Source organism: Cryptococcus depauperatus, chromosome 5, assembly GCF_001720195.1.
Source record: "Cryptococcus depauperatus CBS 7841 chromosome 5, complete sequence".
Lineage (NCBI taxonomy): Eukaryota > Fungi > Basidiomycota > Tremellomycetes > Tremellales > Cryptococcaceae > Cryptococcus > Cryptococcus depauperatus.
Window position 1 is genome coordinate 531,292 of NC_089472.1, and position 15,253 is coordinate 546,544.

The following is a 15,253-nucleotide window of genomic DNA, read 5'->3' on the forward strand; positions in this document are numbered from 1 at the left end:
TACAGTAGACATGCTAGCTGCAGGATGCCGTTTAATGATAAGGGCAGAAGAACATTAATTACTCTACACGTCTTCATGACGTCGATAGGGATGTGCATATACTATGCTGTTCAGTCGCTTTGCTCTGGAGAGGTGGTGGGGCTGGACGTCATCGTCTTTTGGAACAGATGGGAGATGGGATATATAGCATGAGCTATAATCTACCCTCATTCATATCAAATACCATCTCCCAAATTTAAAGACTAATAAACTGCCAAGCATGTCAACTGTTGCCCAAGGTGTCAAAGAGTTCTTCAAAAGCTCTCACAAACCAGACTCTACTGAAGCACGTATTGTCTGGCTTAAAAAGAGAAATTCAACTTACCGATGATTTGGGCAGGTATGTACAGAACATGCGCCAGAGGTTGTCGAAGAACACGTCAGGCCTCAAGAACACACGGAAGTGGCAGAAGCTATCGACCGTGAGCGTCATGTTCACCATCACCAGGCGAGTATAGGGCTGAGGGTGATGGGACAAAACTGAGTATATTCGCAGCACCGTGTCCAACCCATTGAACACAAGGTGACCCTTGACCCCAAGCATGTGAATGTCACGGCGCCTGCTGTCGTTCGTGAGCACAAGGAAGAAATGCTTCCAGAGCACCAAGAGACGCTGCAAAAGCAGAGGACTCTGCACTCCAATCAAAAGACTACTGGTGATGTCGAAAAGTCCAACGCTCATGTTGGTACTCACGTCAACACTCATGAACATCATCACATTCACGAGACAAGTGAGTTTGAAATAAAAAGAGCGAGGCTTATCGTTGTGATCAGTCCAACCTGTGATTCAAAGAGAAACCGTTCAGCCCACTGTTGTTCACCATACTGCTGCGATTCACGAAAGGGTGCATGACGCTCCTACCGTTCACGAGGCCACTACCCTTCCAGCCATCACTCACGACGAGTTTTTGAAGTTCAAGAATGGGCACAAGGGAACCACCCATAATGACAAAACACACTCTCATCAGTTTTGTAAGTTTCCCAGCAAACACGATCCCTGTGTTGGATAGCGACACTCACACGACTTTAGTCGAAGGCGCCCCAAGGGTCGGCGGGCACCATGGTATTGGCGGTAAGGCTGATAACACCGTCCATGGCAATATCAACAACCAAACCCAGACTGTTTAGGCGTCAGATTGTAACTTGTCTTGAAGCGGAAATGTCTGTAGCTGTTAGCATGTACAAGCCATCCTATACACATCAGAGGGACTAGCTGGCTCTGATGCAAGCGAATTGATTTTTATTGAGTCCATATGCTTGTTTCTTTTGATCATAACAATAGTTGAGCATATAAACAAAAGTAAAGATTTGAGTGTCAGATGGAGATCAGGTGAAAAGAATGGTGATGTCATCACTTTTTATATCGTTATAAACGAATTACCTTTGATTTAATCTTGCCATATCTTGAATTAGAATATTTCACTATTCGACCTCCAGGAGCTAGCCATATAGTCGCTGCTGGCGCTTTATAGTGAGGGTTAAACTGGGAGCCAGCAAATGCCTGCTTCTTCCTCTTCCAGCTTCGAACAACGTCCCTCAAAGATCACAAAGATGGACGATTCAATTGACGTGACTGATGCCGTTACTGGGACAGCTCCAGTCCCTTCGTAAGCCTCGTTCTTGGAGTATAATTATGGCCGAATTGAAGTGGTTAGTTATCGACCAGACGCAAAAACAAGAAGATATGACCGACAGCTCCGGTAAGTCTATTTGCTCTGAGGAGTTTGTGTTTAATGATGGTTGGGTACAGACTCTGGGCATCAGCAGGCCAAAGGTCTCTAGAACAAGCTCGTGTATTGCTCGTAGGATGTGATGCTGCAGGTTCTCAAACGCTCAAAAATCTTGTCCTTCCGGGTATGTGGGTTGTCTACTATGAAGAATGAATTGACACTTGTCATAAAGGTATATCCCATTTTACGATTCTTGCTTCTCAAATTGTCAAGGCCCAGGATGTCGCTACCAGCTTTTTCCTCCATCCAAATTCTATCGGCTTAAACATCGCTCAAGAGAGCGTAAAGTGAAGCCTCCTCGTAGGTTGAGATCAAGGACTAAGTGCTGACAAATTATATCAAGGTATCTGAGCGAGCTGAACCCTGCAGTTGAAGGGGCTGCCAGGTGTGATGTGAGTTGAGCTATGTGGTGTAAGGCATCGGTTGATTTTACAGGACCCCGCCGAGCTCCTCATCACTGATCCACAGTTCTTTCTCAATTTTACTTTGGTCATATTGTCAAACGTTGATCCTGACCTCGAACTTCAAATCGCAAATCTTCTATGGAAAAGTGATCAATCCGTCTTGCCGTTGTATTTTAGCTGATTGAAAACTTGATCGTAGCTTCTGAGGTAGCCAGCAATCTTGACATACCCTTGATTTCTATTAGAAGCTCTGGTTTTGCCAGTCGGATGCAAATTCAGTTCTGGGAACATACTAGTCGGTTGAGCGCTGCCTAATGTTCTGTTTGAAATTGATCCATGGATAGTTGTGGATAGCCATCCCGATACTACCCACACCCTCCGTCTTAACCAGCCTTTTTCAACGCTTGAGGAACACGCGAGATCATTGAATTTTGCAGTTATGGACACTATGGAGCACTCTCATATTCCTTGGGTTGTACTTTTGGTTCGGGCAGCTTGCATATGGAAGGATTCTGTAGGGCTTACTGATACGACCCCTACAGAAAATTAACAAAACTTGTATTAGCATGACGGGAAGCTTCCTGAGACCTCTGAAGAAAAGTCACAGTTTAAAGAGCAACTAATAGCAGAAAAAGCCAAAGGAGACGAAGAAAATTATGAAGAGGCTCTGAGCCAAGCGTATAGGGTTTGGAATAGTTGTGACGTGAGTCAAACGTTGATCAAGACAAACAACATTGCCGATTCACCAATATAGGTGTCTTGGGATATCAAGCAATTACTAGAAGAAGACAATATCAAAAATATTTCCTCCAATGTAAGCATTCCTCGTTGACGATCCTCTTCAAACGCTTAAATAGCAAAGTCCAAGAATCTTCACATTCTTCTTCATACCCTTGCGCAATATTTAATCCCAGCTCCCCATTTACCACCCACATCTCCCTCTCTCCCCGACATGCACTCCAGTACCGTCTCTTATGTTGCTCTTCAGAACCTTTACAAAGCTCAATTTCAAACAGATCTTACCCGTTTCAAGGCTCTCCTAAACGAAAATTTGAGAAAGATTGGCTTATCTGAAGACTCTATCCCGGACGATGAAGTTCAAGGGTTTGTCAAGAATGTCGGCGGCGTCGGTATAGTTAGAGGTACGGCATTGAAAGAAAGTAAAGAGAACAGCGACGGTTTGCTTTCTGAAATTAGTGAGTCTATCCTGGCCATTTTACGTTTATGTAGCTTATGTGTCGGTTAAGCCACTTTCGATGAAAAAATGGACACTGCTACCTGCTTATCCATGTTTCTTGCCCTGCTTGCCGGGGAGCGGTTTTTCCTTGAAAAGAGGCGATGGCCTGGAACAGCTTCTACCAAAGAGTTGGAGAAAGATAATCACGAGATTGGGAAGATTGTCAAGAGCTTTTTGCCCCAGTTTCTGGGGTTACCCGACATTGTGTCTGAGAGTATTGCCGAAGTGTGCGTTTCGTCTTGTGGTCAAAAGTCGTGATACTTTGTTGACAAGAAACAGAAATCGAGGCGGATACGCTACGATCCCTACAACTGCTGCTTTTGTTGGTGGAGTCGCCGCTCAAGAAGCTATCAAATTGGTTACCAATCAATACATACCTCTCAATAACACTATAGTTTTCAATCTTGTCAAGAGCGAGTCGGCAAAATTCAAATTTTAGAGTTTTATGAAAAAGAATTTTGAGGGAAGCTAGTATACACGAGTGTAAAACAAGACAGAAAATCAAGCATGTAAGCATTTATACTTAGTTGGATGGGTGCACGAATGGCAGAGTCCCAAGGTGGAGAAAGGATTGGGGCCATAAACATTGGGCTTTCTGGAATTGCATCGCTAATCGATATACAACGATCTCAAGGCGGCTTTTTGTAGATTCTTTACGCCTCTGCGGAGACATGAAATCATCCACGCTATTGAACTGGATGTCGTCATGTGGGCTGCAGCGCATCTACATTAATCCTTCATATGTGACCATGTTTAGTTACTGATTCCCATCAGTTGCTTCATGTTGAGATTTGGTAAGGAAACAAAACAAAAATAATAGATGAAAAAGAACCGTCTAAGTATAAACTATCATTACCTCTTTTTCAATCATGCGATGAAGGTTCCACTCTACCTTCAAGAACCTGAAAATCAAAAATGCACTTCACCAAAACAATAGTTAAAACGTCTCGTAATTGATTAGCTAGAAGACATGAAAAGAACACGCTTCAATAATCAAAAGCCTCACAAAATTACCATAGTGTATACAATCTACTAAGGTCACTTGTGAGTACTAACTGCTTTATGTGTGGTTTATCAGAAAAGACGACTTAATTCATATAGGGAATGTTAAAGTTGTGTGGGTCGATATGTAGGCTGATTGGAATTGATGGAGAAACAATCAGCTGGAACCTGGTAACTCTCCCCAATGGCGTACAGCTAAACAATCATGGTATAAATGGGAAAAGTTTCCCGGTCTTATATCTTTGGAAGTATGAATTTTTTGTGCAGAGGCCTAAATAGCTTCAAAATGAGGTTTTGTTCTACTAACACCCTATGTGTGGTATTCTTTTATCATTTTAAGACGAGCAAACACACTCCTCGTCCATCCCTTCACTCAATGATATTGAATTGGGGTAACTATACTACTTGGATGGTCTGGAGCATAGAGTTAGCGACTCTCGGTGGAGCGTTTAACGTGTCATGACTTACCTGCTCATACAAGCTTCTCACAACATCACCAACACTCTTGAATGCCTCTGATGCAGTGCTATAGATACCCTATAAAATTGAAATATCAATCAGTCAACTTCAGAGAAAAATGTTAACAAAGCATCACTGACGGCTTCTTCTATGCGATCGTGGACTTCTAAAGTCCCTTTGTTTTCGTTCAAGATGCCATTTAAAACTTGATCCAAAATCATTTGGCTTAGCCTAGTAATGCAGTCAACCTCTGCCAGAGTGCCAGTCAGGGCCAATCGTCTAAAACTCACTTTTCTTCTACTACCTGAACGCTTTGCCCGACTTCCTCCGCGATCCATACCAATTCAACGACAGAGTAAGGTTCTATTACGCGTATGAGATTTTGTTCAAGCAAAGTGTCATAAAGAAGTGCGAGATGTGATCGAATGAGAGGATCTTGTTGCAATTCTAGGCTCAGATGTTAGTTTCAACTCGCTAGTATGCCTTCAAGTCATATTACGTTTTTTGTATTCTCTGAGAGCTGTGTTGAACATATCCAAGCTACGCTCTTTCAAAGCTACAGCTGTTGCCTTCATAGCTTCAACATCCTCGCCAGCATATGGAGTTGCACTTTTTGTCAATAAGATAGGGAAAACATCATCAGGCTAGAATAATCTAGATTAGCTGAAGGCGGCCTCAAAACCGTCATCAAATCTCACAAGTCCCATCATTATTTTGCACAATAACATGTATTTCAATGCCTCCAAAGCTCGTCGATCTTTCTCACTAGTTTGGCTGAAGCCCTCAAATGCTTCAAAAAAGTATGAATAAGCGGTCTTGTAATCCTTGTCATCGGCATTGATAGCACCAGATTGTATGTCTAGTTGGGCTTGAAGAAGTGGTGGGCAATATATGCTGTTGGCGGTGGTTCGGGCAGAAGTCAAAGCAGTCTTAGCACGGGAAAGATTCTGTATGGCATGAGCAGCGCGAGATTCCAACAAGTAAACCTCAGTCAGAATTATCTTGTCATCTAATCTTTTAAGCTCTTTCAGGAGTGTTTCGGTCATGGTGAGTGCTTTCCGATATTCGCCCAACTCCAAGTTGCTACAGTGTGATTTAGCAAATGTTACATACTCTGGTATCAAACTTACAGAGAGATGAGTTTGATCTGCAGACTTTGTCTCAAAAAAACTCTTTTTTCTTGACTAGCCCAATTGATATAGTCTTCCGTCACTTGCATTTGAAGCTCCCTTGACCCGGCAGGGAACAAGTCCAGCAGTGCTCGAACTAGAATAAGATTGAGTTAGTATCCCAGACCTATATAAGAATATTGCCGTACTCAATTTGGCTGTCTTAGCTTTGGAGATTCTAGACATGAAGACTCTTGATTCTGTGACAAGTTGAGCCAAATCTTGCGATCGACTACAGTATCTTTAGCAACATCATCTTTCCGAAGGAAAAAACATACTCAGAGTCCCTGTAGAGAGCTCCTAATTTGAGCAAAGCAGTTTCTTGGTCTCTCAACACATCATCGTCGGCTTGATGATGTATCAGCATGTTGAAGCAAACGAGAGTCAGGCCCATCATGAAACTTACAAGAGTTTGTTTCCAACACCTGTCTGTACATCCGCTCTTCCTGAGACTGTTCTGCGGTCACTGCTTCTTTTGCTACTGACATGTCAATGTAAAAATTATTCAAAGACAACAATCAAATTGAAAAGATAAGCAAAAACATAAATAAAACTAACTGTAAGGACGCGTGTTTCATGACATGGAAGATTGGAGGCGGACATGGCCGCTTTCTGTCATTTAAAATAACTTCCATTTCTTCTGAAGCGAGTATATAAATGACTTTTAAAAGAGGTTGGTTCTCATGGGTGCTTTGAGAGGCTTTTAATTGCAAAATAAGTATGTATGACCTCGAGAAATATATCTTATAAGACTCCGCAATCCTATAGTCATTGCTCATTATATAAGAGTCTACCATGCCGAGCTAAAAGCTCATTAAATATTTCTGGCCTAGCCAACGCTGATGTCCTCTACATATACGTCTGTCCATTGTTATTGCCATTATTGTCAAAATTGAAGAGAGTAAATCAAAACGCAATTCTACTCTTGAGGAGTCTCTTGTATAGGTAGCCTGGTCGGTATTAATATTGTTCACATCCCAAATGTTTCCTTGAAGAGCAGGAAGCTGGACATCTTGGAGCTTATAAGAGATGTTGCTTTGGGCTTGTTCATCAAATACTCAAATCCTTGATATCTATATCTGTTATGCCGATTAAATGGGTGATAGGGTAGAAGAATTTGCTTTGAAGATGGTAAGATTCTTCCATTCCATATAGACGGTTGGGAGGCGGCCAAAATATCGGCTTGCTGCATGCTTCGTATCAGACTGGTGGATAATGCTGTAGATGAGTCCGAAAGTAAGATCATCAGTAGTCGTATATCTGCTATATAGACCCATATGAAAACCTCTGAGGCTGGGCACGATAGGTAGTGAGTCTCATGAGTCCGGTTTATTTTGTTTTATTCTCCTATGAGTAGAAGAAAATAGGTTCAACTTCAAGGACTCGCCTAAGATTAAGTTGAGAATACAGCTGATAGCAAGATTTTAAACAAATAGCCATAAGCAGAAGACAATTACCAGGAGTCATCAGATGAATGGGCGAACAGCATACATGGATGCCACTGAAGTTGGCATGTAGAAGATGCTGCTGTTATCAATTCACATAAGATGGAGACAAGTATAAACCCAAACAAAGTTACTCACGAGTTCCCTTCTCAAAGACGCTTTCTATCTACAGTTCCTCGCCATTTGCTGCCACTGCTCTGCAAAAAAAAGTATCGTCGATATGAATATACAAAAACAAAAGCAATGGCAAAATATTGAATTCTAACGAAAGTATATCTCTGGAGAAAATGCCACACTACCTTCCCAAACTCCGTTCATCGGCGTTTTGGAGATGTTAGTCTGTCTAGTGACAACTTTCAAAGTTGTTTTTTCTCTGACCGAATATTCTCTTTTTCAGATAAAGAATCACTTCTACAAGGTAAGTCCTGAGAATCGTTGGGCGAACATTATAAGAAGGGTCTTGGAGGGAATAGCAGAGAAGGCCAAATTCAAGAAGAGGTTACTGATATAAACATAGCTCCAAGGAAAACGCCAAAGGCGACTCAAGGAGTAATCAGCCATTAAGATGTCGGTCGTGTCGAAGAATCTCTTCGACCTCCTCGGGGGTGAGTGTGTCTTTTGACAATAAGAAAGAAGATAGAAGAGGGACTTTTGGGAACAGACTAGAACATTGGTAGATGCCGAAAAGGCCACAAGGGCTGACGTCTATTTCGCTTTGACAGAGAACGACTCCCCTGCCCCTGCCCCTGCCAAGCCTGCTCCTAAAAAAGAGACAACTCCTGCTGCTCAGCGAAACGTTCCCGGCGCTGCTCCCCGAGGCTCCGCTCGTGGTCGCGGCTCTAACAGGGGCAACCACACCGTCACCCGTGACGACCGCGTACCGGACAACCATGGTACTGAGACTGCTGGCGGCTTTGACGGCGAGCGAGTGCCCCCAGCTAGGAAGGGCAACCACGTTCGTGACGCTCACACCAAGGGCCCCAGAGGTGCAAGACCAAACAAAACTAGCGGTGGACACACTAGCCAAGGTAACGGGCATTACAGAGGTGCCAAAGTTCCTGCTCAGGCTGGCGAAAGGAGGCAATTTGAGAGGAGAAACCTTGCCGGTACTCAAGACAGCCAGAAAAAGGTTGACCAAGGATGGGGCGCCAACACTGGTGAAGCCGAGTTGAAGGGTATATGCGTTTCTTTACTGCTTGGCTAGTTACTCATAGGTTATAGACGAGGTTGAGGGTGAAAAAGATGCTCAGATTGAGGAAAACGCCCCTGCCACCCCCGCCGAGGGAGCTGAAGCTGCCCCTGCCCCCCAAGAACCCGAAGAACCCGAGGAGGTCACCAAGTCTTACGAAGATTACCTTGCCGAGAAGGCTCAAACGGCTCTCAACATTGCTGTTTTGGGCAAGAAACAGGTTAGGGAAGTGGCTAGCGAGGTCGAGGGCAAAGCTTTTGTCAGGGAAGCTGTGGACGATTTCTTCACCGGCAAAGTTGGTATTTGCGAGCGAGTGCGACATGGGTGTAAGCTGATGGTGTATTTAGACCAAGGCTACCGAGGCCAAATCCAAGCCCAGAAAAGAGAAAGTCTTCATCGAGGTTGATGGCCAGTTTGCTCAGCCTTCTCGACCCCCTCGTCGTGACAACCGCGAGGGTGGTGATCGACCCAACCGAGGCCGAGGCCAGCGAGGTGGCTTCGGTAGCCAACGAGGCGCTCGTGGTGGTCAGCGAGGTGGCCAGCGACCCAGCCGCGGTCCCGTTATCAATGCAAACGACACCAATGCTTTCCCTGCTTTGGGCGCTTGAAATCACGACACCATTTACACTATGAAGAAAGGCAAGGGGTAGGGATTTGGATAGGTTTAGGCGAGCCGTTTGGATAGGGCATATGGAGCGGACCTGGAACCTTAGCTTTGGCTTTTCTCCTGCAGCTGTTATGATCGATTTGCTTTCTTTCTTTTCTCTGACTTGCTCTTTTGAATTTGTGCAGACGCTATCGTTTTCTCTTCAGCCTTGGAACAGATCACACAAACCATCATTTCCTTGTTCCTACTGCCTTGTTCTGATGATTAAACCGGATCTTTACCTATTGTCCATTAAGCTTACTGGAAAACCGACAGTGGTATAATGAAAGGATGATTATTTAAATGCCCCTCCATTTTAGACGCTCTTGACTGTATGGCCGCTTTCTTTTCATTGTTGCATTATCAATAGAATTATCAAAATACAATATCTCTATCAGGAATAAGGACAAGAAATACGGCCCCAAACGTTTCAAGCAAGAGTAAAGAGTAGCAGAATACTCTGATAACGATACTGCGAGAAAGCGACCACTACATTCGCTGAACAATCACTCATATCAACAACTTTACAAGTCGATATCAAGATGGCAGAAGAGACCCCAGTCAAGGCCGTACAGGTTAAGCTAGTTTTACTTGGTGAGTTGTCTGTGGTACAGTCGCTCGCAATGCGAGTCATTATGATACTCTCCAGCACAAAGAAACCTGCTTGAGGTTTATCGTTCACACTGTTTGCCGAGGGATGATTCGAGTATCGAGGCATTTGAATATGGATAGAGTCAAGGAGCTGTTTGGCGCTGACTGTGTCTTTGTCTGATTTCTGATCTGTTTGTTTTTTTCGTATCGACTTGCCACTCACATCCATTGTTCGCCTGGTGCATCCATCGTTGCTTTTGTTTGAAAAACTCCAAATTTTCACCGCCGCCTTTATTCGCTCTGGTTTGCGGCCGCTATGCGCCATGCCAATTGGTGATATGCAGGTGAAGCAGCAGTCGGTAAATCATCACTCGTCTTACGATTTTGCTCCGGCAATTTTGACGAGAATACGTCGCCTACTATCGGCGCCGCTTTCCTTGCCCAAAGTAAGTTGCATCGCATGCCAGCGTTATCTTCTGTTGGTGGAGAGTTCATCCCTTTTAGAGTGTAGATTGGAGAACAGAGTAGTCAAGTTTGAAATCTGGTGTGTATCTGGCTTTTCTTTGCAAAAATCGACGGGGTACTGATATTCTATAGGGACACTGCAGGCCAAGGTGGGTCATCACGGTTAGTGGAGTCCGAGATACCAGCTCATTTTGCGAATCAGAACGATTCCACTCTCTAGCGCCCATGTACTACCGAAACGCCCAAGCAGCTGTGGTCGTCTATGACATTACGAAAGCTGTATGTCTCTTCCTTTATCACTTTTCTATCGCTCGATAGACACGCTGAACGGGTGACATAGTCTTCGCTCGAAAAAGCCAAAGCTTGGGTAAAAGAGCTGCAACGCCAGGCAAGCGCCAACATTGTCATTGCACTGGTAGGCAACAAGCTCGATCTCGTCTCTTCTCATCCAGCCTCTGCTGTTGAAGGCGAGGAAGCCGACACGGGTGAGGGCGAGCCAGCGTCTGCAAAGGAAGATGACGCAAGACAAGTACCTCTTGCCGAGGCTGAGGCTTATGCAAGGGAGATGGGACTTTTGTTTTTCGAAGCAAGTGCAAAGACGGGCACGAATGTCGGTGAAATGTTTACAGAGATTGGTCCGTCTTTTCCTTCTCTTCATGTCTAGCAACTCTCTAATCCGCATGCGTGACCGTAGCCAAGACCATTCCATTCGACACAGTTGTCCCTAAACCGGCGAGCGGTACTCAACAAAGCAGGCGAGACAATGCCCAAGATGCCGGGCGAGTGGATTTGGGAGAAGAGCAACAGGACAAGAAGAGTAAGTGTTGTTGAGCTGGGACAAAGGGATGTTGGATGGTGATCCACTCGTTTCGTACGGTTGAGATTGTTGGCTCAGGTATTCAGAAAGGCGACCGGGGTTGGTTCTTGGATCGAGAATAGCCTCTTGAGCCCGACTTGTTTTACTCTTTCGCTTTCAACTCTCATTCTTTGTGTATGTCTTTCTGTCATGTTATGGACCTCTATTTCTCCGTGCTCGAGGTTGCGGTTGCCGACAACCACAAGGCGGTGTGAACAGAATGTTCCGCTTCAAGCAAGCCACTGCAACCTTTCTACCGTTTCCAGGTATTTCCCAAAGTCGGATTAACTTGGATGGTTGTGGAACAGGAAAAGGATAATTCCTCTGAGCTTTAAGATTGGCAAGTCGTTCACGCTTACATTCATATTTGCCGTACGTAAAACTACCAATCCACAAGACAGATAAGCACAACGATATGCAGTTTCCAACTTGACCCAATTCTCTCATTCTTGCCTACCATACATACAACACAATTCATATTCCATCTACAAAGTTTTGCGGAGAATAATTGAATGACGTTGAATGACGCATGACGGAAATGTGGATATGACGTATCTCAACTCTTGCAGTTCATCAATCCATCACCCTGCCAAACACATATATATATATAGATTGATTGATTGATCAAGACGGAACAAGTATTCTCATCCCAACGATATACAAACAATCAACGAATCATACACTATGGTAGACCTAGGACCTCCCGTCGGCTCACGTATTCCCGGCCAGGTATACACATTCATCTATCCAGTGCGTATAATATACTAACCAATCGTTGATCAGACTACCTATACCGGCTCTACAAATCAAGAACAGCCCGGCTTCAACTATGGCGTTGGTGCGGAGCATGCTTCCGGTGGTGGGTAGTGCTTACTTACCGTTGAATGGGTTATCTTATCAATTCTCCGATAGGCATTCCAAAGAACAATCTAGGAACGGACGCATCTCATACCCCTATTGCCGATAAATTTACTGGAAAAGACGAAGGTCTAGGGACAACAGACAGCAAGCTTGACAATCCTCTCGACCGCTATTCTGCAGGCACTGCAGACGTTGGTAGGTTAGGACATCACGAGCAAGAAGCAGTTGCTGGTCGATATGCAAGCGGTGGTACTGCCGATGCCTTGACAGGTCAGAGTGATATCCTGCCTATGCGTGTGTCTACTCACAACGATCCAGGTAGTACCACGGCTACCGGTGTGGGACATCATGGCGCAAACGTAGAACCTTTTGCCGGACACCGCAACGCTGCGCTTGCTGCCACCGCAGGAGGTGCTGGCGCCTTGGCTGGCGAAGAGCTGGGCCGCAACAGACGTGAAGCGGGCCTTGCTGACACCGCAGGCTCCAACGTTGCCAACTCTTCCAACCCTGCTCCTCACTCTGGACTGTCGGGCGGTACTGGAGGCCAGGATTCTTTTGAGAATTCTGCCCGTTCACATGGAGACGGGGGTGCTACAGGAGCAGGCGCTGCTCCAGCCGGCGATGGTAAATACGGCCGTGGGACTGAAGCAAGCAGTGGTCGTAGGTACAAACTCTTTCATTCACAAACTAACATTCTGCAAGAACCTCTATCGGATCCCAAGACGCTCGATACCGGCGGTCCTCACTCTCTCGTCTTTGACGCTGGCCAAGGCAAGTACGTCCACCGACGGGAACTGGAGGGAGATATTGGAAAGCATCTCTAATGGGTATATACCCAGTTTGTATTCACAATGATTTAATATGTAGCAAGTCATGTATGGATTATCCATTGCTGGGTGTGTGAGAGTAAACGGAGAGTAAAAGCGGAATCCGTCTAGTGATGCTTAAGAACCTTTTCCTATCACTCAACATGACTACAAGAGATGCCGCCTTTTCTCAAAAGCAACAGCGAAACCATAACGCTGGTTTGCCATGCTCAGTATCAAAAGTTCTAAAAGTGAAATCGTAATGCATTTCGAGAATGGAATGAAAGCATTTTTAGAAAACGGACGTCGCATCGTCTCTACGAATCCTAACGAAACCAGCTCTAATGCGCCCTCTCACTGCAAGCCGCCAACATAATCACGCTGCTGACCCGGCTAACTTGCTATCATCGTCCTTCTGTGCCATATACTACTTATAAGCTCTGGGTGGAAGAAGCGAGCTTATCTCTTCACGACTCATGTTTGGGAACCGCTCTGGGAACTGGTGTTGGATACCTCTCATCGCATACCTAAGAGGATCGGTTTGTCCATAAATATCTGCAACGGTGACCGTATCTTTCCCTATCCCCAGCTCTCTCTTAACCTTCTCTTTGTCCTTGGTATCCAAGATAAAGTTGACTTTAGCTTTTAACTCTTTCGGCATGAATGTAGCAATCTCTGTTGGAGTCGGCTCATAGCCGCGACTGTCAATTTCTCCCCGTTTGTTTATGCAAGCGTTGATAAACGTCTGGACGTCTGGATCATTGCTATGAAGATATTCGGTTGGTCTGCACATCTCTCTGCCCTTGAATCTACCGGTATTAGGTCCAGTCGACAACAGGCCACTCTCTCCCATGTGTTCCCTATATTCTTTAAGAAATTCAGGCGGAGCAAGCGCTGGAAAATCCGTACGGTATGCAACGAATGAGTCTTTTCCCTTGGCTCCTTTTATGAATTGATCGTTAAACTTGTAAAGGGTATCCAGGGGATTGAACCTGAGGGTCCTCACGAATCGCTTCTTGGATTCCTCCCACTGAGCAGCCTCGTCGTCTAGCAACTCAGAGTGTTGCTTTTGAATCTGGTCGATGGTATGTCAACCTTTGCAACTCTAGAGCGCTCCCAAATCACAGCCACTCACTCGTCTTATAATATCGTCTGACGTATAGCTAGTACGGCTCATCATGGCCCTATCAGCCTTATCCATTCTTGTTCGAAGTCCTGTGGATGCTGGATCGTCCAAAGGTGAAGTTGTATTGTAGTAAATAAGTTTACGTTGGGTGTTTGAATTGTCCGGCCTCGGATCTGTCTTTTCCACATCTCGCATTACCGATTCCAGATAGGTTCGCAGTTGACGTACGTCGTCCTCCTTCAGTATATTCGATACGTGAGGAGGCCTGGCGACGTTCATGACGGGACGCAAGTTGAGATAAAATTCTTTTGAGCCTTGTCCGGCCTCTTGCTGCTGTGTATAGCCCTCTTGTACGCATTTCCTCACCTTGGCGAGAGGGTTAGTAAAGATGGCGTTGTTCGAGCCGGCGTGGCGTAGGCCAGTTTGGACGAGAGACATCATGAGGGCAGTATAGTCTGCCTCGGACAAGGGACTGGTACTCTTCCGGTCGAGAGAGTGAAGAGTTGACATAGCTATGAGTCCTTGGTGATCATTTTCCGTATACATAGGGGCTTGTAGGTCATTCAAAAAACGAAGAGACTTGGTGTCACCGCTCATATGTAAATGGAGTGTGTTTGAAGCGTTTTCATTGGGTATCTCCATCATGATACTGCCGTTTGATAAAATATTCCTAGCCATCCAGGTTTTTAGCTTTTTGCCAAGTTGTGATCCAGATACTTACCCAATCTCTTTCGTGATGCCGTTGAATGTTGTTTTATCACATGGTTCAGTCCCATATTTGCTGAGGAAATCGTTCAGTTTGGTCCCTGTGATTTTAGCAGGGCCTTCTTCGGGGACTGTGAGCTTTGCTTCGCTGATAGCAGTCAGATAATCTGCCAGCCCGAGGTCGGTAGAGGTTGCAGGCTGAGAGGAAATTTCTCTTTCCGACATGGTGTTTGGAAAGATGTTGTGGTACAGTAGAAATGCTGATGCTTGGATAAATACATATCGATGATGGATAAAGTATGCCGTGGCCTTCTTTCGTGAAGTGGTGGAACCGGCTTCCTATTAGATTTTGGGTTGGATCTCGGGGCTTTGAATGGAAGGCATTCGGATGGAATCAGCTTGGGTGAGGAGTGTGCAGGTGGAATAGAAGACAACTGTTTAAATTGATTCTCTGGGATCTATCAACAGTTAGTCCTTCCTTACATCTTTTCGGCTTTTTGCGGCCGTCACTCGATTATACCGC

At 45.1% G+C, this 15,253-nt stretch overlaps 7 protein-coding genes across 7 annotated transcripts; 5 read left to right on the plus strand and 2 right to left on the minus strand.

Moving 5' to 3' along the window:
- Window positions 1–259: 259 nt before the first annotated feature.
- On the plus strand, window positions 260–1,167 carry L203_104346 (uncharacterized protein; the record flags this gene model as incomplete). Its single annotated transcript, XM_066213733.1, has 5 exons — window positions 260–325; window positions 380–487; window positions 536–770; window positions 814–1,011; window positions 1,070–1,167. The coding sequence occupies 5 exons, from the start codon at window positions 260–262 to the stop codon at window positions 1,165–1,167; spliced, it is 705 nt and encodes a 234-aa protein (XP_066069830.1).
- Window positions 1,168–1,536: 369 nt separating this feature from the next.
- On the plus strand, window positions 1,537–3,849 carry L203_104347 (uncharacterized protein; the record flags this gene model as incomplete). Its single annotated transcript, XM_066213734.1, has 13 exons — window positions 1,537–1,646; window positions 1,695–1,739; window positions 1,790–1,893; window positions 1,942–2,056; window positions 2,113–2,161; window positions 2,205–2,319; window positions 2,373–2,468; window positions 2,518–2,687; window positions 2,739–2,876; window positions 2,928–2,987; window positions 3,036–3,369; window positions 3,421–3,637; window positions 3,690–3,849. 13 exons carry the CDS (start codon window positions 1,537–1,539, stop codon window positions 3,847–3,849), a joined length of 1,713 nt encoding a protein of 570 aa, XP_066069831.1.
- Window positions 3,850–4,808: 959 nt separating this feature from the next.
- On the minus strand, window positions 4,809–6,528 carry L203_104348 (uncharacterized protein; the record flags this gene model as incomplete). Its single annotated transcript, XM_066213735.1, has 10 exons — window positions 4,809–4,826; window positions 4,881–4,949; window positions 5,012–5,102; window positions 5,162–5,318; window positions 5,371–5,515; window positions 5,570–5,954; window positions 6,002–6,137; window positions 6,190–6,272; window positions 6,319–6,388; window positions 6,447–6,528. 10 exons carry the CDS (start codon window positions 6,526–6,528, stop codon window positions 4,809–4,811), a joined length of 1,236 nt encoding a protein of 411 aa, XP_066069832.1.
- Window positions 6,529–8,050: 1,522 nt separating this feature from the next.
- Window positions 8,051–9,282, plus strand: L203_104349 (uncharacterized protein; the record flags this gene model as incomplete). The annotated part of the gene is made up of 4 exons (XM_066213736.1): window positions 8,051–8,090; window positions 8,208–8,660; window positions 8,707–8,969; window positions 9,022–9,282. 4 exons carry the CDS (start codon window positions 8,051–8,053, stop codon window positions 9,280–9,282), a joined length of 1,017 nt encoding a protein of 338 aa, XP_066069833.1.
- A 580-nt stretch (window positions 9,283–9,862) lies between these two features.
- L203_104350 (uncharacterized protein) lies at window positions 9,863–11,315 on the plus strand (the record flags this gene model as incomplete). The annotated part of the gene is made up of 8 exons (XM_066213737.1): window positions 9,863–9,914; window positions 10,256–10,357; window positions 10,416–10,455; window positions 10,509–10,525; window positions 10,579–10,655; window positions 10,717–11,011; window positions 11,071–11,193; window positions 11,272–11,315. The coding sequence occupies 8 exons, from the start codon at window positions 9,863–9,865 to the stop codon at window positions 11,313–11,315; spliced, it is 750 nt and encodes a 249-aa protein (XP_066069834.1).
- Window positions 11,316–11,916: 601 nt separating this feature from the next.
- L203_104351 (uncharacterized protein) lies at window positions 11,917–12,917 on the plus strand (the record flags this gene model as incomplete). Its single annotated transcript, XM_066213738.1, has 5 exons — window positions 11,917–11,961; window positions 12,016–12,091; window positions 12,145–12,363; window positions 12,412–12,753; window positions 12,796–12,917. 5 exons carry the CDS (start codon window positions 11,917–11,919, stop codon window positions 12,915–12,917), a joined length of 804 nt encoding a protein of 267 aa, XP_066069835.1.
- A 409-nt stretch (window positions 12,918–13,326) lies between these two features.
- Window positions 13,327–14,955, minus strand: L203_104352 (uncharacterized protein; the record flags this gene model as incomplete). Its single annotated transcript, XM_066213739.1, has 3 exons — window positions 13,327–13,974; window positions 14,035–14,695; window positions 14,747–14,955. 3 exons carry the CDS (start codon window positions 14,953–14,955, stop codon window positions 13,327–13,329), a joined length of 1,518 nt encoding a protein of 505 aa, XP_066069836.1.
- Between the last annotated feature and the right edge of the window lie 298 nt (window positions 14,956–15,253).